The 25,164-nt window shown below is 52.9% G+C and overlaps 1 protein-coding gene across 5 annotated transcripts in view; it reads right to left on the bottom strand.

The window, feature by feature from the left end:
* Window positions 1-25,164, bottom strand: part of P2RY6 (pyrimidinergic receptor P2Y6) — a 38,615-nt gene that overhangs the window by 8,042 nt on the left and 5,409 nt on the right. The window contains exons 1-2 of one of the 5 annotated variants that reach the window (XM_004768102.3): window positions 21,297-22,074; window positions 2,420-2,511 (exon numbers count right to left, since the gene is read on the bottom strand). The exons of 1 other annotated variant lie outside the window; for it this stretch is intronic. In XM_004768102.3, the coding sequence (XP_004768159.1) occupies window positions 2,420-2,459 (40 nt within the window). In that variant the 5' untranslated portion in view covers window positions 2,460-2,511; window positions 21,297-22,074. Of the gene's footprint in view, window positions 1-2,349; window positions 2,512-21,296; window positions 22,075-25,164 lie in introns of those variants that run through there. 3 more of the 5 variants (XM_004768101.3, XM_045071427.1, XM_004768104.3) reach the window with 3 other exon arrangements.

The following is a 25,164-nucleotide window of genomic DNA, read 5'->3' as shown; positions in this document are numbered from 1 at the left end:
AAACCCTTTGTGGGGTTTCAGCCCAGGTCCTAGGAATGCTGGGTGCCCAGCTAGCCAGTTAGGAGGTGGGAGGTGGTTATAGAGGAAGAAGCATGGCCAGCCCCCCATTGTAACCAAGAAGCCAAGATTAGTACAGGCAGAGAAAGTTCATTTCCTCATCACCTCATTCATTTGTCTGTGCCTTTCTTTCATTTATGCATTCATTCTTCTGTTTTCACCTGTCAGGCATTTAAATGAACACTTATTACCTGCAGGGCACATGTAGGTACAGTATACATATGCAGATGTAGGTAGAGATATAAAAATTATACATACACATCTGCTAGTCTGAAGAGGGGGACCCATGTGAGCCATAGGACGGAAGAGAATTTTCAGAGGAGGAGAAAGGGTGGAACATGACCCAGGGGGTTGAGGAGGAGATCCCTGGGTGGGGAGGGGTGTCCTCAGGTCTGGGGGTGCGGAGAAGAGGCAGGCCTTGAGAGGAGAGTTGCCTACTAGGGCTGACGGTCATGGTAAGAAGGAAGAAGCTAGTAGAAGGAGCAGCGCTGTGCCTCTGAACATTTTTGGGAGGCCTGTTGTCCTCAGATGCCACCCCAGGAAAGAGACCTCTGCCTCAGGTGATGGGAGGCTCCAGATATTTTTTTTAAAGATTTTATTTATTTATTTGGCAGACATGGATCACAAGTAGGCAGAGAGGCAGGCAGAGAGAGAGAGGAGGAAGCAGGCTCCCCGCCGAGCAGAGAGCCCCATGTGGGTCTCAATCCCAGGACCTTGGAATCATGACCCAAGCCGAAGGCAGAGGCTTTAACCCACTGAGCCAACCAGGCACCCAGGCTCCAGATATTTTCCGCGCTCCACTCCCTGGTAAGACTAGACCTCTTGGAAGGAGTCAGAGGCTGCCCTAGGCGGGGCAGGGGATGGATGGTTCTGAGGGAGGGCTCCCTTGGCCCCTGCCTCCCAGCAGCGGCTAACACGGGCTCCTCGATCTCTCACGGCTGTCACTCATTCTTGAGCCCTGAGCCCTGGGCCATCTCAGGCCCCAATGTCCTCCTGGGCTCTGGCCACTCTGACTACGGTCAGGGGCTTTCTAGCAAGTTGCTCTGATAGATGACATCCTTCATTGCATCCCTCTACCCTTTGAGGAAAAGCTCAAACTCCTGACGTCGCAGCTTGCTGCCGAGCCCTCCAGCCTCATCCAAGGCCCCCCTGGTTGTGCCCCTCTGTCCCCTCCTGTTCTGCCGTACTGTCCCTGAGACAGCACCCCTGCCACAAGACCATTCAAAGCCAGAGATCCAGACTTCCCCTCAGGCCTCCGCATCTTGGCAGCTCCCTCCACACGAAGTGCCATTCATCCCATGCCTATCAAAACACTAAGTGTCCGTCCATCCAGCTCCAGATCTGATCTTGCTTCCTCCTTTCTGGGCCTCCGGCTAGGTGGAGTCACTTTTTCTGCCCCCACCCCCCAACACTGTGGACCTCCTTTAGGTCAGTGCAGCCCAGCCTGCCTGCCCAAAGTCACAGTTCCTTGGGTCCAGCTCCCATGCCCGCCTCATACTGGCCCCCGGTGCCAGGACGCACCAACACTCACATGCGGCCTCCTGTCCCTGAAGCACCTTGGTGGCCTTTAATGCATTGGCACAGGGAAAGCCAGATGTGAGGCTCTCCACTCTCCTGTTCTGGGGCCGGCGGCTTCCTCTGTTTCCTGGCAGGGCTGTCTCTGACTGAAATAGCCCCTGCGGGGGCCACCCCCTCCCTGCTACCCCTAACACTGAGGCCTGGCGGAAACCGGGCCTAGAGGAGCAAGGAGGCGGAGAAAAGGTCTCCTTCCTGGAACCCTTCCCACCCCAGCAGAGGAAAGAAGGTGATGTGGGGGTAGAAAGAGAGGTGGGAAGAGAACCAGAGGCTGCTGGTCAAAGGCTAACCCCACAGACCCAGCAGCTTCCTTTCTCCTCAGCCCTCTGTCAGTCTTCTCATCTGTCAAATGGGCACGTTGGTGATAAAAGAGCTTTTGGCTCCCCCTTTAGCTGTAACACCCGGAGTCACCTTCCAGTCACTCACTCCCCAACCATCCTTCCTTTCTCCATTCATTCAATAGCTCATTCACGAACATGTGATGCCATCCCTCCACCTGGCAATCCACTTAGGCAGTCACTTATTTGCTCACCTTCTCCCTTCCTCCTTCCCTCTCTTCCTTTTCTCCAAAACCATTTATTGAACTCCTACTGTATACCCTCCAATCCTCCTATATACTTCCACTTAACACTCACTGTCTCCTTCCACATGGCAGGTCTGGAGCCCCTGGGAGGGGTGGGTGTGTGTTGTGGGGATAGATACGTCCAGAAAACTCACCTGAGTGAGAGTCTCCTTGCCGGTGCCAAGCCCTCTTCCAACCCCTCCTCACTCCCAAACCAAGACTCACAGCTGTTAGGATGGCCAGGGGAAGTGAGGTGGCTTCTCATTGTCCTGAGGGGGCCAGCTCCGGTAGTAGAGGCAGCATTTGAGAGGGGTGACCTGGAGGAAGGAGGCTTTGGTTGGGAGCAGCTAAGGCAGCTAGGGAAGGGGGGATAGCATAGGGCAGGGAAGGAATACGTCCCTGGGCATCTGAGACTCAGGTTCTTGTTGTGCTTTGGTCCCTATTCAGAAGCCCCTTCTCCTCTCTGAGCCTTAGTGGAATGCGGTCATACCGGCCACCAGCATGTTGTGAGGATGAGAGGCCAGAGTGACGGAGGACCCTTTCTACCCTGGAAGGTGTAAGCACTGACCTCCCACCCAAACCCCCTTTACCAGCAAGGGGATTAGGGAACCGAGTCGGGGACAAAAGCCTGGGTCAAACTGAGAAAATTCAGATTTGGACTGCCAGTAAACACTTGGTCAGCTGTGTAAGGATTGAGCACCTGCTGTTTATTCAGTCTATGCAAGGATCAGATCCAAGTGTGGGTCTCCTGTTCTGATTTTAGCGGTGCTGGAGCCCCTGAGGGCAAGGACACCTGGCCTTCAGCCCAGCAACCAGTTCTTCGCTGGGTTCCCAGGACAATCTCCAGGGGTCACCCCTATCGTAGTTGTCTGTCCCAAGAATGGGAGCAGTTCTGCGGGCTTCCTGGAGGTGTCAGTCTCAGGGCGGGGCTGGAGTCTGAGTTCTTGCTATCTGGGTGGGGCCCAGACGGGAGAGCTCAGATCATGGGGGTTATGGGTACCCCTAGGACAGAGTGATCCAGAATGGATCCTGCAGAAGGCACATCTGTGGCTGGGCCTTAAAGGGCCAGGAAAACTTGGACGAATGAAGAGTGAAGAGGGCATGATGTTCTCAGGTGGAGAAGGAGCCGACCTCATGTGAGAAATGAACAACAACATAGCATGGGATGTGTCATGTGATGAGGGGGCTGGCCATGCTCCCAGGCCTTCGAGGGCTCCCGAGTCCAGTTTCAACCCTTCCCTACCAGGCTTTCTGGCCCCCAGATGAACATGCATGCTGTTTCCTCTGCCTGGGATGCTTTTCCCCCACCTTCTCCAAATAATCCCTGCTTATCCTTCCTGTAGTTCTCATATCTCATTTTCAACGAGAATGACTAGTGGTATCTGCCATCTAGGCTGTGGTAAGACATAAAAGGAACCACACAGGGGAAGTGTCCCAGCACATGACACAGACTCCACACACTCTTGTTAATGGAATGAATGCATTCCGTGTCCCGCTTAAAGGCCCCCACGTTGGACTCCCTCCATGCACAGCAGTCCACATTTACTTCCGGGTCCTCTGGACCTTGTGTCCTTTCTTTCTTATTTATTTATGTATTTATTTGACAGAGATCACGAGTAGGTAGAGAAGCAGGCAGAGAGAGGAGGAAGTAGGTGCCCCGCTGAGCAGAGAGCCCAATGCGGGGCTCGATCCCAGGACCCTGGGATCATGATCTGAGCTGAAGGCAGAGGCTTTAACCCACTGAGCCACCCAGGCGCACCCCACCACCACCCGCTTGTCCTTTCTTAACAGCCTACCCTCTGTGGGATGGTTTATCTGCAGTGCGGGCAGGTGGTGGGGGACAGTGTTCTCTCCGTCCTACAGATGAAGGAAGTAAGACTCAGGAAAGTTCAGTGAGTTCCCCCAAGGTGTCCCAGATAGGGGACATTTCAATACAGACCCCTTATCCAAGGTTTCCCTGAAGTCCATGCTTTGAAGTTCGGGCTGGGAAATTCCCAGAGGATTGTCTTTCCTGCACCAAGGGCCTCCGGCCATGAGATGATGCCAGCAGACTGCCTGGGATGGCCAGGCTCAAGCCTTTTGCCAGCTGCCCCGGGGTCAGGGCTGAGCAGCAGGTCTACACAAGGCCAAGGCCTCCCCTCTGGGGCTGGCCCTGAGTTACCTCAGGCCTGGGCTCCCAGCCTCAGTTCCTCCTGACCCACTCCCCAGCCTTTCTGCTCTTTATTATTCCCGCATCGGTTCAAGCCCTGTTCTCAGAGCCTTACCTGGTCCATGTGGCTCACAGGAGCCACTGGGAACACTGGCAGGGGGACAGGGGCAGTGTTGAGCCCTGTTTGTCTGAGGTAGAGGCTCTCAGAGTGTTGCCCCAACACCAGGCATCTGCCACCCAGCTTTGTTCCAGGTATGCCCTTGGCAGAAACACTGAAGTCCCTCACTGCTGAGAAGGGACAACCCGGCCAGTTTCCTTTTTTCAATTAAGGCAACACGTGGGATTGGTTTGTGCCCATAGCAGAAGCAATTCAGGACAGATGTCAGGGAGAACTGGCAAGGGTTGAAGCTCCTGGGGCTGCTTGGCTCCTATGGTCTCAGGATCCCCTTTGGATGACTCTGTAGCTCCCTCCCCGTCCCTGCTCCAAAGCCCTCCTATCTGGAAGGGATGAGGAGGCCAGAGACAGGAGCTGGAAGCCTGAGTCACTGTCTGCCAGCCAGCCAGGAACCAGCCCAGACCCGGTTGGATGTGGGAAGAGGTCTGCTAAACTTGGCCTGCCTGCCTGCTGGGAAGTATGGCCTGGAAACCCCCCTGCTTGGCCTCTGGCTTGTGAGCTTAGCAGCAAGGGCACAGGATGACAGGGGTCAAGACTCAGCTTCCTTCCCCTTACAAGGCAGAACGACTGCTATCCATCACCGACTTACTGAATGACCTGGGGAGAGCCACCTACTCTCTCTGAGCTGGAGACTTCACATGGCAAACAGGTCACGGTGCCTGCCTTCCAGGGCCACTACGCCTGCTGCTATAGTCACCAACCCCACCTCGACCCAGAAGCATCCAGCCTGGGACAGGACCCCGCCTCAAGCCAGCCTGAGTCCAGGTTCTGGATGCCAGTGCCTCGGGATGCTGAGAGGACTGTGGGCAGGGGTCGCGCCCACCACTCCTGGAGGAATTTGGGTCCCCCCCGCCACCCTGGGGTACCAGGCTGGCTGTGAAAGTGGCAAATCTGGTAGGAGACGAGCACAGAGCAGGCAGAAAACTTGATCTCTCTTCTCTTTTTCGACTTCCCCTTCTTACCTCCTACTCAACAGGAATTAAAGCTAGAACTGAAACAGCCATTTTGAGCGCAAGGAAGGGGAAGCTGTAGCTTCGGGGAATTTGGGAGTTGAGGCTGCTTCCTTTAATTTCGTTCTGGCCCCTACAGGCTGAGCACAGAGGGAGCTAGCATCTCTGGACCCCCTGCTCCACGCCAGGCCCATCAGCCGGGCTCATGGAATCTCCACCACAATCCGGACAGATGCTTTTATTCAGCACTGACTTCACGCCGTCACTGTCCAAAACGCCGCATCTCACTTTCTCTTCAGTTTCCACCTAAGCTTTATAGACGACGAAGCTGGGGTGTGGTCCAGTTAGCAAGAGGTTCTCTCTTAGGAAAGGGACTGAAGAGGTCAGTGACCATGGTGGCCCAGGTGGGCACAGGACTGAGAAGGCATGGGGCAGCCTCGGGGCTGGGGAACCGTGGGAGAGAGGACAGGGGCCTGAGTGTCCCAGGGATGGTGGGGTCCATGGTGCCAGCTTTCCAAATCCATGCCCATGGGCTGCGGCCCTTCCCACCCAGGGCTCTGGAAGATTCCAGAACCTTCCAATCCCCCCCTCTTCCCTGAAGCTAGTGTGAGAGGGTTTCTGTGCCTTGCCTGGACCCTGCTCAGGTTTTTTGGATTTTGGTTTTGGTTTTTAATGCCCCTGTAGAGGTATGCTACTTGGATTCCCCTTCAAGTAAGAACCTACTGTTTACCGGCAAGGACTGTGGTTGGCTGACAGTCTCTTTTGGTGACCTCAGTACCCACCCATCCTTCCAGATAACCAGATAACCAGATAACCTCTGGGGAAGACATGGTCCATCTCCAGCTATCTGGCTTGTCCTGCAGGAAGTAAGTTCTCCTTTACAGTTCCTTCCAGCCAAGTCCAGACCCCTCTCATGATGATGGCTCGCCTCCTATTTTTCATTTGGGGATCCCCTCCTTCCTGTCAAGTCTTGACGATCTGTGGTCGCAGACCCGTGACCTAGGCCTGCCTGTGAGAGAAGAGTATGTCCTCAGGCCCTGAACAGCTCAGGGGTGGATGGGTGAGCTTCGCTATGTGCCTCATAGTCAATTTTGGACATTTTGCTGGAACACTGGGGAGGAGGCAGGGTTTCCGCTGGTTTGCAAAGCTGGTAGGAAGTGATCCTGGAGCTTCTAGAGCCACGTGAACTATATGCCAGCTACTGTCCTATGCAATGGTGATATTACCACCAGGAAGGAAGCTGTGCAAAATAAAGCCAAAGGATGGCAGAGTGGAGAAATGAGAATATACAGTGTCCTGAGCATACCACTGAGTGCCTGGTTCCACTTACGCCTGAAGCTTTACCTTCCACTGGACTTTCTGATGGCATGAACTGAAAAATTCCCTTTTTGCTGCAGTCCATCTGGCCTAGGATTCTGTCACTTAAAATCAGGAGTCCTGTCTATAGACCCGCACCTGCACCCTCCACGTGTCTCCTCTCCTCTTTCCACATCACATGTTCACAGGCTCATCCCTGGAGGCCTTCAGGGGAGGCTGGAACTGGCTGTGTACCTGGAGGCCACCAGCAGAGGGGCAGGTGGGGACTGAGGGACTCTCAGGTCAAGCTTGATCCCTAAGGGGGCTGTCAGGGAGGCCCCCAATTCATTTCCCATGAGGAGAGCCCCTCCTCCAGCAGCCCGTAGAGCAACCACTGTGTCTTAGTAGCTCCTGGGCAGGAGCCTGGAAAGCTGGAAATCCAGCTTTCAGTCCTGGATTCATCACCCACCTACTATGGGACCCTGAGAAGGTCACTGCACCTCCCCAAGGCTCCCTTTCCTGAACTACTTCACTGTAGCTGTGTCATTTCCTGGCCATCGAGCTCAGGGCTTGTGCTGCAAGATCTCATTTGCTTTTACAACAATCCTGCATGGTGGAGGGTCTTATCCCCATTTGAAGATGAAGAAACAGGTTTAGAGAAGTCTGGTGACTTGCCTAAGGGTGATAATGTGAGTTGTGGCAAGCCAGGACGGGACACAGACCTAAATGTTGATATTGCCTATGCTCCGGAAGAGAGACAACATTCCCCTGTGTGAAAACTGAGGCAAGAGAGATTAGGAACTTGCCCAAGGTGCATGGTAAATCTACCAGCCTTCCCTGCCCCTCAGGAACACAGTGGCCTAAGACAGGACACAGGAATGGGGGCCAAGAGTCAGGGCAGAAAAGAAGACCAGCCTGAGAGTCAATGGCAGCCAGACTCCCTCCCTTCTCTAACTTTGTTAGGAACTGGGGACAAAGTCTGCTTTGACTTTGGGGTCCCTGGAGCTCCAGCTCCCAAGTGGCACTGGGAAATGTTGACTGAGTGAGCCTAGTCTGTAAAGATGAGCCACAGGGCTCTGTCCTTGGTGCTGCCGGGCTCTATTAAAAAAAAAAAAATCTTTGTCTTGGTTGACGACAGGGAAGACTTGTCAGGGGAATGAAGGTTACGGGCTGCGGGAGCAGCCCCTCTGCGCCTACCTGGGTCCCCCAGACTCCAGCTCTCAGGAAAGGCAGACCGCCACCACTGCCTGAATGTTCATTGTGGGTTATGATCCTGCCCATTTCTGACACAGACCCTGAGGTCCCAAAGGTAGGCAACTTTGTCCAAAGCTCTCCTAGGCAAGAAGTCTCAAATAACCTCTCACCTCCCATGAAAGGCAGCTCCTTCGCCTTGGTCCTGCTCTGACCACCCCCAGCATCTAGTCCACCTGGCAGCAAGAGGAGACCCAACTGGGGTTGCAGAGCCTAGGGGTCGATGACAGGGCTCTGTGTTCTGGACTCTAGGGGCCAGAGATGCCTTAAGAGAATCTGACCCTGAGCTCTCCCTAGGCTCTCAGAGAAGGAGGCTCCTGAAGCCTCTTTGACAGAACTTGTCTGTTCTTTAGTTGCATGCTGCCCATCACAGGGGACTCACTCCATCTCTCCCAGGCTGCTGCATTCCACCATAAGAAAGCTCTCTGGGAGATGTGCTTCTTCACACAACGCCCTGAGATCTGCCCCTAGCCACTGCTTCCCTTCCTGTCTGGCCTGCTTCGGCTCTCCCCAAGTCCCCAGGTCCCAGGATCCCCTGAAGAGAATGTCCCATGACTATTCATCAGCTGGTCTTCATTCCAACAGGTCAAATCCAGTGCTCTTCCTTGTCCATGCCCAGGAAACCTTGTGGTGGAGCTCATAAACCAGACATGAGGCCAGGGAGCCATGCCCATTTCCAAATCTGAAGACAAAACCCTTTGCTTGACGCTTGTAAGGGGTACATGGTCTCCTCTTACCATTTTGGGAGGATAAAACTGAGCAACCCCCCACCCAAGCTTAGTATCTTGCCAAGGCCACCAATCAGCTGGTGGTTTTCCAATCGGCTGGATTGCTTTCCACCAAACCCCTAATCCTTGCCTGCAAATGTCAGGCACGTAGGACTGGGGTTCCATTTGTGGCCAGCCTAGCGTGGGAGAAGACATGCTTTGTAGGCATCTGAGGGCTGACCTGGAAGGAGGAAATCAAAGCAGGGCAACTACCTGGCTTTGAATGTGGGAGGTCAGCCATGACACAGGCGGTTCCTGCCACAGAGTGTGTGGCTGCGTTCTGCGTGTGCCTGAGGACACTTCCTATTCCCCTTCTCCGATATATTTTTCTCCATAGCATTTGTCATCTTTTAACATATGATTCTATTTATTGGTTTGCTTACTGTCTGTTTCCTCCCACCAGGACCTTAACTCTACCAGGCCAGGGTCGTTTGTTTTACTCACTCCTGCATCTCCAGTGCTTAGGGTGGCACCTCACATGAGCAGGTAGTCAGTAAATATTTATGGGAAGGATGGATGGATGGATGGATAGATGGGGAATTTCTAGGGGTGACTCAAGAATGTCTACAAGAGAGGACCGAGGGGCAGAAATGTGATGGGGGCAGAGGGGACTAGGCATGACGTTATGCTTGTATCGCAAACTACAGTGTATTTACAGTACGTTTACTGGAGCTCGGGTGCTGATAGAGACTTCAAGGCCACCCAGGGGGCCGCCTCTCACTGGCCCTGATGCCCCACCAACCGGGTCACCACCCCACTTGGCTGAGTCCCCAAATGTCTGCCTGTTCTCGAATGGGCCCTTTCCTGTCTCTTCTAAGAGCCTTTGCCCAGTTTTTCTTGTCAGCCCTACCCTCAACCCCAACAGCCTTCAACTCCTCCTTCAGAGCTCAGAGTGCCCCTTCAGAAGGGCCTCCTTCGACTTCCTGGTCACCTAAATAAACTTGAATCCGTTCCTGGTCTCTCATTCCTCCTGGGCCCCAGGCGGCCTCCTGCAGCGCCGCTCCACCCCTGGCCCAGCCCTCAGTCCTTCCCCTAAGCCCACACTCCCTCATCCTCTCCCGCCTTCAGCTGTGCTTCTTCCCTCCCAGTCCAGCTGGTCCAGGAGTCCTCTGCCTCCCATCCTTCCTCCCTGCCCTCATTTCTCATCCCCTTATAACCTGCCCAGGGTGCCGTACGCAGGGAGCCTTGGGGCCAGCTCAGGGAAGAGGGGTGGGCACCCTATCCTTCTGGGTGAGGCTGGTGAGTTGGGACCGTGGGAACCAGTGACCTCTGAGCTCCATCCCGAGGAAATCTCAGAGGTGATCTTGATATAACAGGCCTTGGGGAAAAAACAGGCCACTGTGAGGTCGCTCGCGTTTGGTGCCGTGAGGATGAGGTAGGGCTGGGGGAGGGGAGCTGTCTTTGTGGCTTCCAGGAATGGGCCTGGGCTCTTCTGGGAATTTGGACGGGGCCCCAGGCTGATCAGCGGCACCTCTAGAACGTCTGTATAGGTGACAGCTGGGGATTCTGGAGGGAGCAGAAGAGGGGCCTGACACCCTGCCATGGCTCATGATATGGGCTTGAGAGAACATCACAAACAGTAGGGGCTGTTGATCATGCAACAGGTGAGGGTGGGGAGCATGCTACCCCCAGTGTCACCCGGGTCATGGGAAATAGGAGGTTTCATCCCAGAACAGGTCTCTGCTCAGAGCTCCCCGGAAAACCCAGAGTTCTTCAAACCCCGTTAATAGGGTTTCTTCCACGTGGTCCCCTACACTCCTCCTAACCTACCCCCCACCACCCAAGGTCACATAGATCTAACCGCCCATCCCTGGCACCCGCAACCCCTCGGCCACACATAGCTGTTCCCTCTGCTGGCACCTCTTGGGCGTGGATCCTGTCCTGGCTCCACAGCTCGTGAGTGGTGCTTTTGCCTCTCTGAGCCCCAGATCCCTAAGTATAAAACAGAGATAATCATATCCACCTTCTGACACGGTTGGGGCCCAAATTACGTAATGGATCTGAAACACCCAGCCAGTATCTGGAACAAGTAGATATTCCCTCCATGAAGCTTCTATTACCACTCATAATTTCATCACAGCCCAGCTGAGAGATGGCCTCGCTGCCTTTTCTGATTTACCCATTCATTCATTCATTCACACTTTTGACATGTATTGGCAGGAAGCCTTACAATGCATAGGGACTTCACTGGGCTCTGGTCCCTGTCCTGGAGGAGCCCCAGCTGATGGAAAAGACAGATGAAGGGGTTTGCCTCTGTCACAGGAAGACAGAGAAGGGCCCCATCCCTGCCAGGGGTATCAAGGAAGGATCCTTGGAAGAGGCGATTCTTTGGCGGCAGGTGGACGGGAAAGGGGAGGGTGTTCCTGGCAGAGAGGCCTGCTGGAGGTATGAGGGCACAGGGTAACTGCAGGTGTCTGTGTTTGCAGGAGGTGAGGCTGAGAGAGCATCAGAGCCAGGTCCCAACAGGCCTTGAATGCCAGGCTATAAATTTGGCCCCTGTATTGTGGGTGCCCATCAAGGAGCCCTCGACAGTGTATAAAGCAGGGTAGAGGTATGATCAAATTTGAGCTAAGGCGGTCTTCCGTGCTGCTGGATGGAGGGTGTGATTGGTTAAGGAGAGAGTCATGGTCAGAGACAGTAGGACAAGGACCAAGTGGGGTCCTGGGTCCTGGGCCAAATCAGGGGCCTTAAAAGCCAGGCTCACAGCCCTCTTCTACACACCCCTGCACAAGCCCTGATAGCCAGAGGGCTAAAAAGATAGGTTGGAAGAGGGCAGGTTCTCCGAGATGCCCTGGTCCAGTCCTCAGTTCACAGTCAGGAATCCAAGGCCCAGAGCAGCTCAGAGGATGGCCTGCGACCCTGAAGTGAGACCATGGGGGGCCTTCTGCCCCTGTACCCTGTTCTCGAGGCTGCTGTTCCAATCTGACTCTCCTCTCCTGGGTAGATAAGGAGTCTAGAAGGATAACCTGCTCCAACTGCCAGGCCCACGTAGGCCCTCTCCTCTCCATCTAGGGAGGGAAGCCCATAGAGCTTCCTGAGTTCTCCCTTCCATTTACGCCCATTCTGTAGCTGAGGAAACTGAGGCCCAGAGAAGAGAGGCATTCGGCACCTGTGAGAAACACAGCTCTCTGGGCCTTGAGATGGGTGTCAGGTGTGGGAGATAGAATTCCTGGGTCCTAGTCCTGGCCCTGCCAGGGGACAGCTGGATTCATGATTCTTGAGGAGACTCAGCTGGGGAGGGGTGGAGCTCTTACAGCACAAGCATGTGGTCCTGGCCCTGCCCTTGTGGCCAGCACTGTTTCCTGGGGGCACCCCCCTTCCATACCAGCCTGTGTTTCTGCCAGGCACAGCTGAGAGGACAAAACAGGAAGAAACCATGTGCCATCTGCTCCAGGGAACTGTGGGCTGGAGCTGGGCCCTTTTCTGTCCAGTCCAGGTCCCACCCTGCCCAAGGGAGTCAGATGATCTCACCAGCACAGCTCAGCCAGGCCCGGCCCCTGTCCCCAGCCCTACCAGCTCTCCCAGGGTGGGGTGGGTGAAGAGACCTGGCTCTGGTCCCTGGAGCTTAGAGATGTGACCAAGCTTCCTCAGTGTCCAGGCTTGTGCTTGACCTGGACCCCACCCCGGGAAGGGGACGGGCTGTGGGGAGCATGTGGGACTGCATGCGGGATATGGTTACTGACTGTTGGAGGTGGTCAGCTCTGGTGCCCGTCTGCATCCAGCCTCATCCACAGTGGTGGGGGGTCGGGGGGCAGGACGTGCCCATTGCCACTTTCCACTTAAAATCAATCACCAAGACTAACATCCAGGGGCGCCTGGGTGGCTCAGTGGGTTAAAGCCTCTGCCTTTGGCTCAGGTCATGATCCCAGGGTCCTGGGATTGAGCCCTGCATCAGGCTCTCTGCTCAGCAGGGAGCCTGCTTCCTCCTCTCTCTCTGTCTGCCTCTCTGCCTACTTGTGATCTCTGTCTGTCAAAGAAATAAATAAAATCTTAAAAAAAAAAAAAAGCTAACATCCATCAGACTGTCTGCTCATCTCATCCTGTGGTCCCTGCCTCAGCCTAGACCACATCCACCCAGTGCTGTCTTCCATCTCCCCAGCCAGCTTGTCTTCTTTTTGCAGCTGGAGGGATCTTTGCTCAGCAAAAATCTGACCTCATCGCTCCCCTGCCTAAGCATTTTATGGTTCCCCAGGGCCTGGAGATAAAGGCCAAGCAGGGCCCTGCTGACATCTCTGTTCTTAGCACTCATGCCTGTCCCTCACATGCAACCTGCGGGGCCCAGAGCTACTTTCAGTTCCTGGGACGTTTGCTCCTCACTCAGAACTCTTTCCGCTGGCCCCCGGATTGCCTGCTCCTCACATCTGCCGCTGGCCAACCCCCGCCGTGGGCTCAGTGACAGAGGAGATCCATGTCCTGCCCTCAGGCGCTCAGTGCAGACAGGGATCCTGAAGACCCATTACCTGAGGTAGGCATCCATGCTCCAGACTCCTGCTGAAGCCCAGGCAAGGGGAGGGGATGGTTCTGCATGCAGGGAAGGCTCCGTGGAGGAGGCAGTAATGGAATGGCCAAGTGCACATGGAGGCAAAGGCATTTCAGGCAGAGGGAACAGCAAAGGCTGAGGCTAGATGGGGCATGTTGAAGGATGCTGAGCCCAGCTGGAGCTGCCAGTGTACTGGCAAATGCAGCTGGAAAAGAGTCCCCAATGAATCCTACTAATGATTCAGTTATTGGACCCTTACTGTATGCCAGATATACCACACTCCATGCAATCCTCATGATGGCCCTGTGAGATAAGACAGGTATTATCTCCGTTTAATCCCTCAAGTGGAGAAACCAAGGCACAGGTACGTTAGCTGACTTACCCAAGGTAGCACAGTTAGAAAGAATGGCTACTGGGCTAGGAGCCCATACAGTCTGGCTCCAGAGGCACATGTCCTAAGCTCCCACAATACACTAGGGCTGGAGTAGGGAGGTTCTCAGGTGCCAGGGAAATCCAGCCCCTCCAATCTCTGCCCAACCTGCCTGGAACCCAGCCTGACCGGAGCTCACACTCCCACTAGTCACGGGACTTCCCCTAGGGAAGGAAGTCATCTGGGAGCAACTAAAAGGATTCCTTCTACTTCTCCCAAGGCTCCCCATGGGAAGTCTGAGGTGAGGGATGCCCTTTCCCAGACCTCTTTGGGGGAGGAATGTTTGCCTGTCAAGCATCTCTTGCTATGGGAAGCTCCCTCCCCCACTGCATGGTGATCTTGTTCATTTGAAGTGGGTATCCGACCCCGAGCTGACCAGTTAGAACCTCCATACAGACCTGTTACTGGTGATTGGTTTAGGGGAAAGCAATCAGAGTTTGCTCTAAGAATTTTGGGGGAACCAAAATCCCTTTTCCTCTAGGATTATTAGTTGTGAGGGTCATGGAAGCCTGGTGCTTCTAGAAAGAAGTTGCAGGCCAATGTAGGAAACAAGGAGAAAGTCAGGAGGGAGGATACAAAAAGAGTGCTGATGCCATCGTTTTCACTGCTAGATTTAGTCAGGCCTCATCCAGGTCTACCTTTGACTTTTTCTTTACTTTAACGTATAATACCTTTCTTGCCTAAAGCAGTTCCATTTGTCACTTGAAATCAAAGCAGCCCTGACCCCTAGGACACCAAAAGTACAGGCCACAGAAGAAAAAAAAAAAACAGATAAATTGGGTTTCATCAAGATTTAAAACTTTTGTGCAGAATGGGAGAGATTTACAAATCATGTACCTGGAAAAAAGATGAATATCTAAACCACACAAAGAACTCCCACAACTCAACAACAAAAAAGCGAAACAACCCAATTCAAAAAATGGCAAAAGACTTGAATAGATATTTCTCCTAGGAAGACACACAGATGGCCAATAAGCACACAAAAAGCTGCTGCTCATCATTAGGGAGACTCAAGTCAAACCCAAAATGAGAAACCACCTCACACTCATTATTAGGATGGCTATTTAAAACAAAACAAAAGACCAGGAAACAGCAAGTTCTGGGAAGGACGCGGAGATGCTGGAACCCTTGTGCATTGCTGGTGGGAATGCAAAATGGCGCAGCTGCTCTGAGAAACAGTATGGCGGTTCCTTAAAAACCAACAAAAAACAGCCCATAGGATTGCCTTAGAGATCCAACAGTTTCACCTCTAGGTAAAAATAATTGAAACTTATTTGTAAACAGACTCAAACAGATATGAATACACCAATGTTCACAGCAGCATTATTCACAGTAGCCAAAAAGTAGAAAGAACCTAACTGTCCATCAGCAGAAGAATGGATAAACAGCGGTCAATCCCTACAAGAGAACACTAGCCAGCGTTCAAAACGAAGGGAATTCTGACAGATGCTCTAACATGGATGAACCTTGAAAACACAATGCTGAGGGACCCGAACAAGATACAAAGGACAAATACTGTATGAGTCCACCTATGTGAGGTATCTAAAACATTCAAATTCATAGAGATGGAAAGGAGAACACTGGTTACCTGGGACTGTGGGAGAGAGAAGTGGGGTGTTATTATTTAGTGGGCACAGTGTTTCAGTTTGGGATGACAAAAAAGTCCTAGAGATGGATGGTGATTTTGATTACACAACTATGTACTTAATGCCACTGAACTGTGCGTTTAAAAAAGGTTAAAATGGTAACTCTTAGGTGTGCCGTAAGAAACATATTTGGGTGGGGGGGGCGTCTGGGTGGCTCAGTTGGTTAAAATAGCCAACTCTTGATTTCGGCCCTCATGATCTCAGGGTTGGTCATGAGATGAAGCCCTGCATCGGGCTCTGTGCTCAGTGTGTGTGTGTGGGTCTTCTTGAGATTCTCTCTCCCCCTCTCCCCCTACCCCCACTCGTGCGTGCTTTCTCTCTAGAATGAATAAATCTTTATATATATGTATATACATACATGCATATATACACACACATACGTGTGTATACACACACACACACACACATATATGTATGTGTATGTATATTTTTGTCTTTGTCCCCGATTCCTGACACAGAGCTCCTAAATTCCTTGGAATTTCCTGCATGATAGGAGCATCTTTTGTTCTAACGAGTTGACTCTTGGCTGGCCTCTGAATGATTTCAGGATGGGGGTGGTTGCCAGAAAGAACAAATCTTGATGAGAAACTTAGAACTTTCAGCCCTGCTCCCTAATCTCCAGGGAAAGGAAAGGGGCTGGAGATTGGGTCAGTTGCCAATGGCCAGTGATTTAAGCAATCATGTCTATGTAATGGTGCCTTCTTAAAAAAAACCAAAATGGCAGGGTTTGGAGAGCTTCCAGATTGGTGAACACATCAAGAGCTGGGAAGATTGTGTCCCTTCCCTCATACTTCACCCTATGTACCTCTTCCATTTGGCTGTTCCTGAGTTATATCCTTTAAACAATCTGGTAGGGGGCGCCTGGGTTAACCAGTCGGTTAAGCATCTGCCTTCAAGGAGCAGGTCATGATCCCAGGGTCATAGGATCAAGCCCCACATCAGGCTCCCTGCTCAGCGGGGAGTCTGCTTCTCCCTCTCCCTCTGCCCCTCCCCCTGCTTGTGCTCGCTCGCTCAAACAAATAAAATCTTTAAAAAACCAATAATAATCTGGTAGTAGTTCAATAAAGTGCTTTCCTGAGTTCTGTGAGCCATTTTAGCAAATTGTCAAACCTGAGAAGGGGGTTGTAGGAACTCCTGAGATACTGCTAGTCCGTCAGAAGCATGCGAGGTCCAGGACTGGTGACTGGCATCTGAGTTGGGGGATAGTCTTGTCCTGTGGGACTGAACCCTTCCCCTGTGAGGTCCAGGCTACCCCCTCAGAGCTGGTGTCAGAACTGGCTGACATCAGGAGGGGAAAACCCTGCACAGTTGGTGATGCCTTCCTTGGGGCAAAGATCAGGCAGGCTGACTGCCCATTGTAAAAGATTCCAGTTGCCTCAGGTCCAGGCTCTTTTACCAAAACGCAGCCCACTGTGTGTGCAGGCATTACTCGGCCTTGTGTTCTACTGCCCTTGTGGGAACTGGGGCTTGCCAAGCCAGTGGTAATACCGACATTCTCCCTGCTTCTGTTGCTGAGGAACAAAGTTCTCCGTCTGCAACCAGGAGTCAGGTCTTCTGACAGATGCTGTGCAATAGGCTAACCTGGCAGCTTGGATGGCCCTTCAAAGTTCTTGATGATCCTTGTTTCAGAATTGCTGGTGGGAGATGGAGGGAATTCGTGTTTTTGGCAATTTATTATGATAGTCAGCCGACTCAGGCTTGGAGGACACTCGCCTTAGAGTGAAACTGTGGGAGAGTTGGCCTTCCTTCGGAGCTGGCCCTTTCCTTCTCCGGGAGGATGCTTCTCCCTTTTTGCTCCAGATGCCAGGAAGCTCACAGTCGAATTTCTCTGTGCTTCTGCCCTAGCGTCCACATTAGTCTCAACCTTCTGTGCCCCTTGTATGTTCCTGCTTCTGTTTTCTGAAAAATCAACACGTAATCCACCTACCATAAAATACACACTTTCAAAATGTACAATTCGGTGGCTTTTAGTATATTCTCAAGTTTGTGTAACCATCCCCACTATCTCATTTCAGACCATTGCCCTTACCACAAAAGAAATCTTGTACCCGTTAGCACTTCTTATTCCTCTCTCCTTACATCCTGAGGAAGTTACTTACTGACTTTTGGTATTTATAGATTTGCCCATTCTGGATACTTCATGTAAAGGGGACTCACATTGGTTGATGAACATTTGGGTTGTCTCCACTTTTTGTTTATTATGGATAACACAGCGATGAACACTGTAGGAAGTTTTTGCATGGATACATGCTTCCAGCTTTCTTGGATATATACCCAAGAGAGGAATTGCTGGGTTCTATAGTAACTCTATATTTAAGTTTTTGAGAAATTGCCAAACTGTTTTCCAAAATGGCTGTGCCATTTCACACTCCCAGCAGCAATGTATGGGAGCTTCAATTTCCCCGCTTCCTCTCCGACACTTGCTACTCTCTGTTTTTTTCATTAAAGTCACTATAATGGGGGTAAAGTGGTATTATATTGTGATTTTGACTTCTATTGTCTTAATTACTGCTTTTTCATGTTGTCATTCCCATTTTAACATTTTATTTTATGTATTTCTTATCTGAGGTTTGACATTTTTAATGGAACTAGTGCCCCATGGAGTAGGAGAGTCAAGGGTTTCAGGGTTAGTCTTCCCTGGGATACCTTCGTCTGCTACTATTAGCTGTATGACTTGAATGAGTTACACATCCCTCTGAGCTTTGGGTTACCTATTTATTAAACATAGTATTTGCCTTTCATGGTTGTTGCTGTTACCATAAAGTACATCTGTGATACAGCTGTGGTTTAGGCCTGGCACAAAGTAAGTCCTCAGTGAATTTCTCTAAGCCTGGGAGTCTGACAGGGAGGTTTCTAGGAGGGTCAGGAAACCCAGGATGGATTTTAACTTAGTATCTGCTTTATTCTAGCAACTTTTTACAATAGAGACATTTCAGGATGTCTCACACATCAGCCTCTTCCAGTCTCTATTTCCCCTTTGAGACATGAGAAATGAGACTGTGCCCCATGATGTCGAATGTTGGTGAATCTATAGGGTTCCTCCTAACATCTTTATAAGTTTTGTCTCCTGCTTTAACCATCAGACCAGCTGCTGCCTAGAGGAGAGTCTCCTCCCTCAGATGAAGGGCTCTCCAGGGTGAGGTGGGAAATGAATTAACACTTTGTAGGAACCTACAGTAATGCTATGTGCACAGTCTTATTTACCACTCTGTGAGTTTTCAGGTATGCTCTAGCATCCCATTTTACAGGTGGGGAAACTGAAATTCTAAGAAGTTAGGTAACTTGTCTGAGATCACACAGCCAGCAAATACTGGTGCCTAGATTCAAACTCAGCTCTGATTTCAATATCTGATTTCTTTTCCCTATGCAAAGAGCTCCCCCTGTCTCTGCCCCTTAATCGGAGGTACTCAGAAGAACTTTGCTGACCTGAATGGCTGGTTCTCAAACCCCAGGCTCAGACGAGACAATGTCATCCCTTTGGGCTGAGATCTGTCTCCTAGACACCGCAGGTCAGCTCACTCCTGGGGCCACAGAACAGCCCTTGCTCAGTCCCAGCCACCCCTACCCCCAAACAAGTACTGCGCTGGAAGTCAGGGTACCAGGATCTGCCCGCACTACTAGAGATGCAAGCCACCTAGGGCTCAGCACTCGTCCCAAGTTCACTAAGTGGAAAGTTGCACCTACTCACTCCTGGGTCCCTGGCATCCAGCGCAGTGCTGGGCACGGAGACCACAGACCTAGCCTAGGCCATCTCCACAGACCCACAGCTGCACCCTGGCCAGGCCTGCCCTCCCATGGCAGTTGCTAGTGACAAGGCCAGTCCTGGGGCAGGGGGAATAGGAGGCCACCTCCATTTGTCCAGGCTGGGGTTCTGGCCCTTACCAGACATGCCGACAGTCAGAGAGGAGGAGTCTAAGCTGGGCCACCAGTACCCACCCCAGACTAAAATAGGAACCCATTTCAAAGACAAATGGGGAAATGGGCCTGGGACCAGAGAGCTAGGGTGGAGTGCCACTGGGGAGAACTCTGTAGACACAGCTGCCTGAGAGTCTTGTCTGGCCTCTGCTACAGAGAGCACCAGTGGCCAGACTCTGCCAACTCATCCCTCCCCTGGGGAGGACAAATTCGAATCCCAGGTCCCATGCTTTAAATTCTCTGAACCTCAGCTTTCTCAACTGCAAAATGGGAGAACAACAAGCTTGGCTGTATTCATTGGTTCAGTCTCAGGACTTTGGAGCACTTGGCACCTAGTAGGTGCTCAATAAACAGCAGCCATTGCTATCCTCACTTCGCCTGCTCTTTCAGCTCAGTACTGCCTGACTGATTCATTCATTTGTTCTCTCCTTCATTTATTCATCTGGTCAACCAGCCAGCACATGCCCACTAGGTGAGTCACAACAGTTAAGAATAAAGTCTCTGGAGTCAGATCACGGTTAAAAAACTCCAGAAATGCCACTAGTTGGCTGGGTAACCCTGGGAAAGCCACTTCCCCTCACTCAGGCTTCATTTCCTACGTGTAAGATGGGAACTGTAAGAGCCCCTCTGGAGGGGGCTGGATGGGAGAATGGCATGACAGCAGCCAGCCCAGAGTCTTAGAAGGAAATGTGGGTGGCAGGTGAGCCACACAGAGGAGCCAGGCAAGGCGCCAGCCCTGCAGACCACGCCAGGCTGGGAGCCACAGGCAGTCAGGCCTCTAGGGACAGTCACAGGATGAGGCGATGGCGGGCGGGAGGGAAGAAGAGTCAGCAGGCTCAGAGACAATTGCTAGGTTTCTGGACCATGGCCTGCTCCCTTTCTGGTAAACTAGGAAGCAGTGAGGAAACACACACACACACATACACACACACACAGATTGTAAGAAGTGTAGAGGAGAAAAGCCCTAGCTAAACAGGGAGAGTTGGGCAGCGTGGGGTCACCCCACCCCGCCAGGCCAGGCGAACATGTCCACATACACACATTGCACACATGTGCGCACACACTCACAAGCTGCATGTTCTCGCTTGTGCGTACACCCCCAAGGGCTTGCACACACAGGCTCATGCCCCCTCAGAGGCACGAACTTTGTAGTCTGCAAAGAGCCTTTTCATCTATCATCTCATTCCATACGGAGGGGTGAGAGGTTGTCCCTGAATTGGCCTGGGACGCGTTCCAGAGCAAACATGATATGTGAATCCCAGACGTCTTCAGGACACACCCAGGGCCCATCCCAGGGCTGTGCTGCCTCAGTGTCCCCCGTCCCCCAAACCCGGAGGTGTTAGCAGGAGCTAGACGGCACCAGAAACCTCAGGAAGGTTTGAACGCAGCCTCCTACCCCAGATTTACTTACTCACCCTACTTCACTCTCCCTCAGCAAGTCGCACTGCGCCTCAAGAACTCACTTTCCCCACCGGTCACACGCGGTCGGCTCTAGCCTGTCCTTTGATTTAGCTGGGATGGCAGAGGCAAGAGTTTCCCAATCGCCTTTTCTGTGGACCCCCATCGGGTCACCTAATCCTTCTAAGCCCCTCCCACCGTAGGCTCCCATAGGGCTCTGAGAACCTAGCCTCCTCCCTGGGCGACCCTCACCAGCATACAATACCTAACATTTTTCAATCCTCAGGGGGCGTCATTGTTATCCCCATTTTATAGAATGAGAATTGAGGCCTTAAGAGGGAACATGTCCTGTGCCACTCGAAACTCAAAACCAGAGGAACATCGCTCCCAATTCTATCTTTACTATTCTACCCCTCCACGGAGCGCCCCCCCCACCCCCCGCCCCCAGTACGGAATCTTCATCTCCTCTGTCCTATGCGGCCTGCAGGCTCCAGGTGCAACCAGGATCAGGAAGGGAGGAAGACCCCCGCGTCTTCTCCCACCCCCCACTCCAGCCTGTGATCAGCCACAGTGGCTGCAAGGGGGACTGTGGGTGAAGCGTTGAGAGGAGGTGGGAGCTCAGGGTCATTAACCCAGATCACTTACCCAGCAGTTAGTAAGTTCCATGTTGGTCCACGAAGCACTGGAGCAAATTCTGACTCCAAGAACAACCCCTAGAGCTAGCCAGTTCCTGCGCCACAAACTGTCACATGCATGTTTCACAGAAGTCCAAGGAGGTAGCAAGAAACCAAGAAATCAAGGAGGGGAAGTAACTTACCGCAGCACAAAGATGGCAAGAGGCAGGGCTGGGGCTCAAATCCCAAGAACCAGTCAAGTTCATTCAGCCACTACCCAGTTGTGAGCGGGGCCCCCCATCGTCTGGGTGTGCTTCCCTGAGTGTGCTCGCCCATTTAGTCTGAGGGCTGTTGGGACAAGAGTCTGAGATTGCCTTTCACGACGGCACAGGGAGGCACTCCTCCTCCTTTCTGCCCTACCCCTCAGCCCTCTCCTGGCCTTTCTCAGCAAGGTCTGGAGAGAGTCCTGGCCCTGCTTCTTGTTGCCATTGAGAGCAAATGACCTGTTTTTTTTTTTTTTTTTTTAACAGTGTCTGGAAGATCCATTAAGAGAGGCTGAGACCCTGAGTTAACAGCTCTGTCATCTACAGCTCTGACTCCAGATGCCACCCGCTCCTCCTAAGGGCTTAAGATGACTCCTTGGATTGAAGGTGCCTCGGAGAAAAAAATGGCTGAGCCTGACCCACCATTCTCTTGACAGCTATAACCCACCTTCGAGCTTGGGCTTGACGAGAGGGCAGACAGGGTGGCTCTGCCCAGAGCCAGTGGTGGCCTGGGACAGCCCCTCCCCCTCCAGAAGACTGGTTCCCCTCCTCCTCCTCCTTCTTCTTCTTCTTTTTTTTTTTTTTTTGTGTCTTGTTTTGTTTTTACAAATACTTATTGGGTACCTACTCTGTCCAGGTAATGTCCAAGGCATCTGAGAACACAAAACTAAGCCCCACCCTCACACCACTGACATTCTATCAGGGAGACCAGTCTATTTTAGTTAATGAGTTTAGTAACTACAGAGCAGGTCAGGTAGCGCGCTGGAGAGCGACATCAGGAAGGGTAAGGAGGGCAAAGCGCCAGGGGCTTGCAATCTCAGCCACGCTGGACAGGTGCCATCACCATCCTCCCCGGCCACCCAACCCAGAGGAGACCCCAAGCCCTGAGTCCCCATTCTGTGCCAGGCCCTGCCTCAGGGGTTCTCAGAAGCGGGCCCAGGCTCTGGCTCACAGGCCTTAGCTCAGGACCATCAGGGCTCTGGCATGGAGCATCCTGAGCCTGCCTTCCTCTCATGGCCATGGAGAAGCCTTCTGAAGGTTCCACATTTTCCAGTCAACTCCAGTGTCCCATTGTTGAGAGAGCAGACCCAGATAGGCACAGGTAGGGACTGGCCTGGATCCCACAACGGGGCAAAGGTGTCCTTGCTCCTGCTCCTGCCTTCTCCCCTGGCATGTCCACAAGGGGAGACTCAGGGCTGAGCCTCACGGCAGAGCACTGGCCTAGGGGGGCTGTCGGTGCCCTCAGCCAGCTCCTGGCAAATGACTGTGAGGTGCTCCTCCGTTGGGCCTACCTGGTAGTCGCAGGCTGCCCCATCCTCCCACCGCGGACAGGCCAAAATGTCCTTCTCTATGCCCCGGGGGGCTGTGACCACTTCTCCCCAGCTCAAGCTCAGGTGACTAGGGTTTTGGTTAACTCTGCCTCACCCCGCTGTCTGACTTCAGGCACGTCCCATCTCTTTGTGGGCCTTGGTTTCTTCATCCATCTGACAGGAGATGCAGACACCTGTATCTCTTTCTGTCATAAAGAAGGAGCAAGCCACTGGCAAGAGGGCAGTTTGCAAACTTCTCAGTGCTATCCATGTGAGAGGGGATATTATATCCTTAACACCCCTGCTTGTCTGAAAAACAGCCTCCTCATGCTTGTGGGTCCCTGACGTAGCCCCCAGAGCAGGCCCTTGATGCTTAATGGGATCTGAGTATAAATTCAAAAAACACAAAAGCACCTCTGTTCCCAGTCTGACGGCCAACAGCCAACAGGAAAAGCCTCTCCTCTTTAAGAAGATGAGGAAGGAGACATGGAGAGGAACAAGGCCAGGAGATCTGGGAAAGGCAATTCCAGGAGGAGAGGGTGGAGGATTGAGGTAGGTATAAGGGTCAACCTCCTCTGTCTCAGGTCCCGGGGCTGGGAGATAATGAAACTAGATGAATGTTGGGTACATGTGGTCTACAAGGGAGGGGGGTGTCAGCCATGTGTGGGTTTGACCCAGAAACTGTACAGGTATTCACAGGGGTACACGTGCTTAGAATTGCACCCGTGTGTCTAGGGCACACATGTGTGCCCATGGGAGTGGCCCTGGAATGTCTGTGTTCACATGCATGGCAGCCTGTGTCTGTGTCTCTGCGTGTGATGCACACATGTGCCCACTCCTGTCAACCTCTGGTTCACAAGCCTTGTTTTCCCAGGAGATTTGTGGGGTTCCTGGTCCCTGTAGGCTCTCGATTTTCTCTGGGAACAAAAGCAGTTACGCAAGAGGAGGAGGAAGGCTTAGAGGCTTAACTCAGGCTCAGGCGCTCCCAGCTCAGCCATGGGCGTAGTCTCCTCACCATGGGTGTGTGCCCCAGGTCAAAACCCTGCCTCGCGGGGGTCCTCAGACCCTCTGCAGCACGTGGGCACTGACCACCCCCCCAGTCACCCTCCTGACCTCCAGCACTGGCAGGAGCCCCTCAGTCTCCGACAATAGCCAAGCACTTTACATTTTATGCCCCATGTCCTTGTTGGATGATTGCTGAACACGAACTTCAGAGTCCCATTCCCTCCCCACCCCACAGGCAGCCGCTGCCAACTGGGTCTCAGGGTCTCCCCTTCCTCACTCTGAGCTGGGCTCATAGGACAGCTCTAGCCACTCCATGGGGTAAGTCTCCCCTCTTCCAGAACCTGGGTTTCTCCAGCTGTCCAATAAAGCTCTCTTGGCCCAGAGCAGACTGGACCACTGAGAAGGCCCGTGATGAGCCACCAGTAAGCAGCAACAGTGTCCTGCACGTCCCAGACACCCAGACACCCAAGGCTGCGGCTCACTGGCGCCTTGCTGCTCCCCGGATCCAGGAGGGAAACACAGTCCTGAGTTCTCTGCCTGAAACAGGAGACCACCTGGCCCCAGGCTCAGGGCTAGACCTGGTTCCTCTGGGGTCCCCAAGGGCCTGGACCCTCCCTGAGGCTTGCAGGCAGCATGCCTGGTGGTCTCCTCAGACAGGGTGAGGCTAGGCCCTCCTGTTGCACCTCAGCTTTCCTTTTCTGCAACCTGGGCACCCCGTTCTGTCTCGCATCTGGGGTCTGCTGTTACATATCATCGGGAGGGTCAGAGGCACATCCGAGAAGTGGTGGAAGAGGAAGGAACTCGTGCTGGCAGGGGCTGTCCCTCGCTGGTGCACACCCAGCACACCCAGACCCTGACAAAGCTCCGCACCACCCACATGGGCCCACACATACACGCAGGGGCCCCGGCAGCTGCCACCCCTAGGCACACAGGCAGCCGCATAAGTGTGCATTCTCATGCAGCCCAGGATACACAGGGTGACCACTTGGCTCCACAGCCCGTTTCATTCCAAGACCTTTCAGAACAGAGAGGGGTGCACAGGGAAGAGCTGAGTCCTTGGCTTCTGCCCAGAGAGGCTGAGGGTTTCCCAAGGACACCAAGTGGTTTTTCTGGCCCATCCTCTCCGGCCACCCGGCAAAGCCCTGCCCAGAGTGCTCAGAGAGAGCAGGTCAAAGTCCTTTTGGGAGTGTGGTCCTCCATCTGCCTAATCCTGTGTGTTTCTGGCTCAAGGGGAGGCCTTGGACTAATCAGTCACTCTGGATTTGGGAGCCGCAGGGGCAGAATGTGGGAAAGAGAGTTGTGGGGGTGGGGCACAGGGCCA

This window comes from Mustela putorius, unplaced genomic scaffold (genome assembly GCF_011764305.1).
Source record: "Mustela putorius furo isolate JIRA1106 unplaced genomic scaffold, ASM1176430v1.1 tig00003987_pilon_pilon_pilon, whole genome shotgun sequence".
Lineage (NCBI taxonomy): Eukaryota > Metazoa > Chordata > Mammalia > Carnivora > Mustelidae > Mustela > Mustela putorius.
Note: the sequence above shows the minus strand (reverse complement) of the source record. Positions and strands in the feature narration are given on the sequence as shown.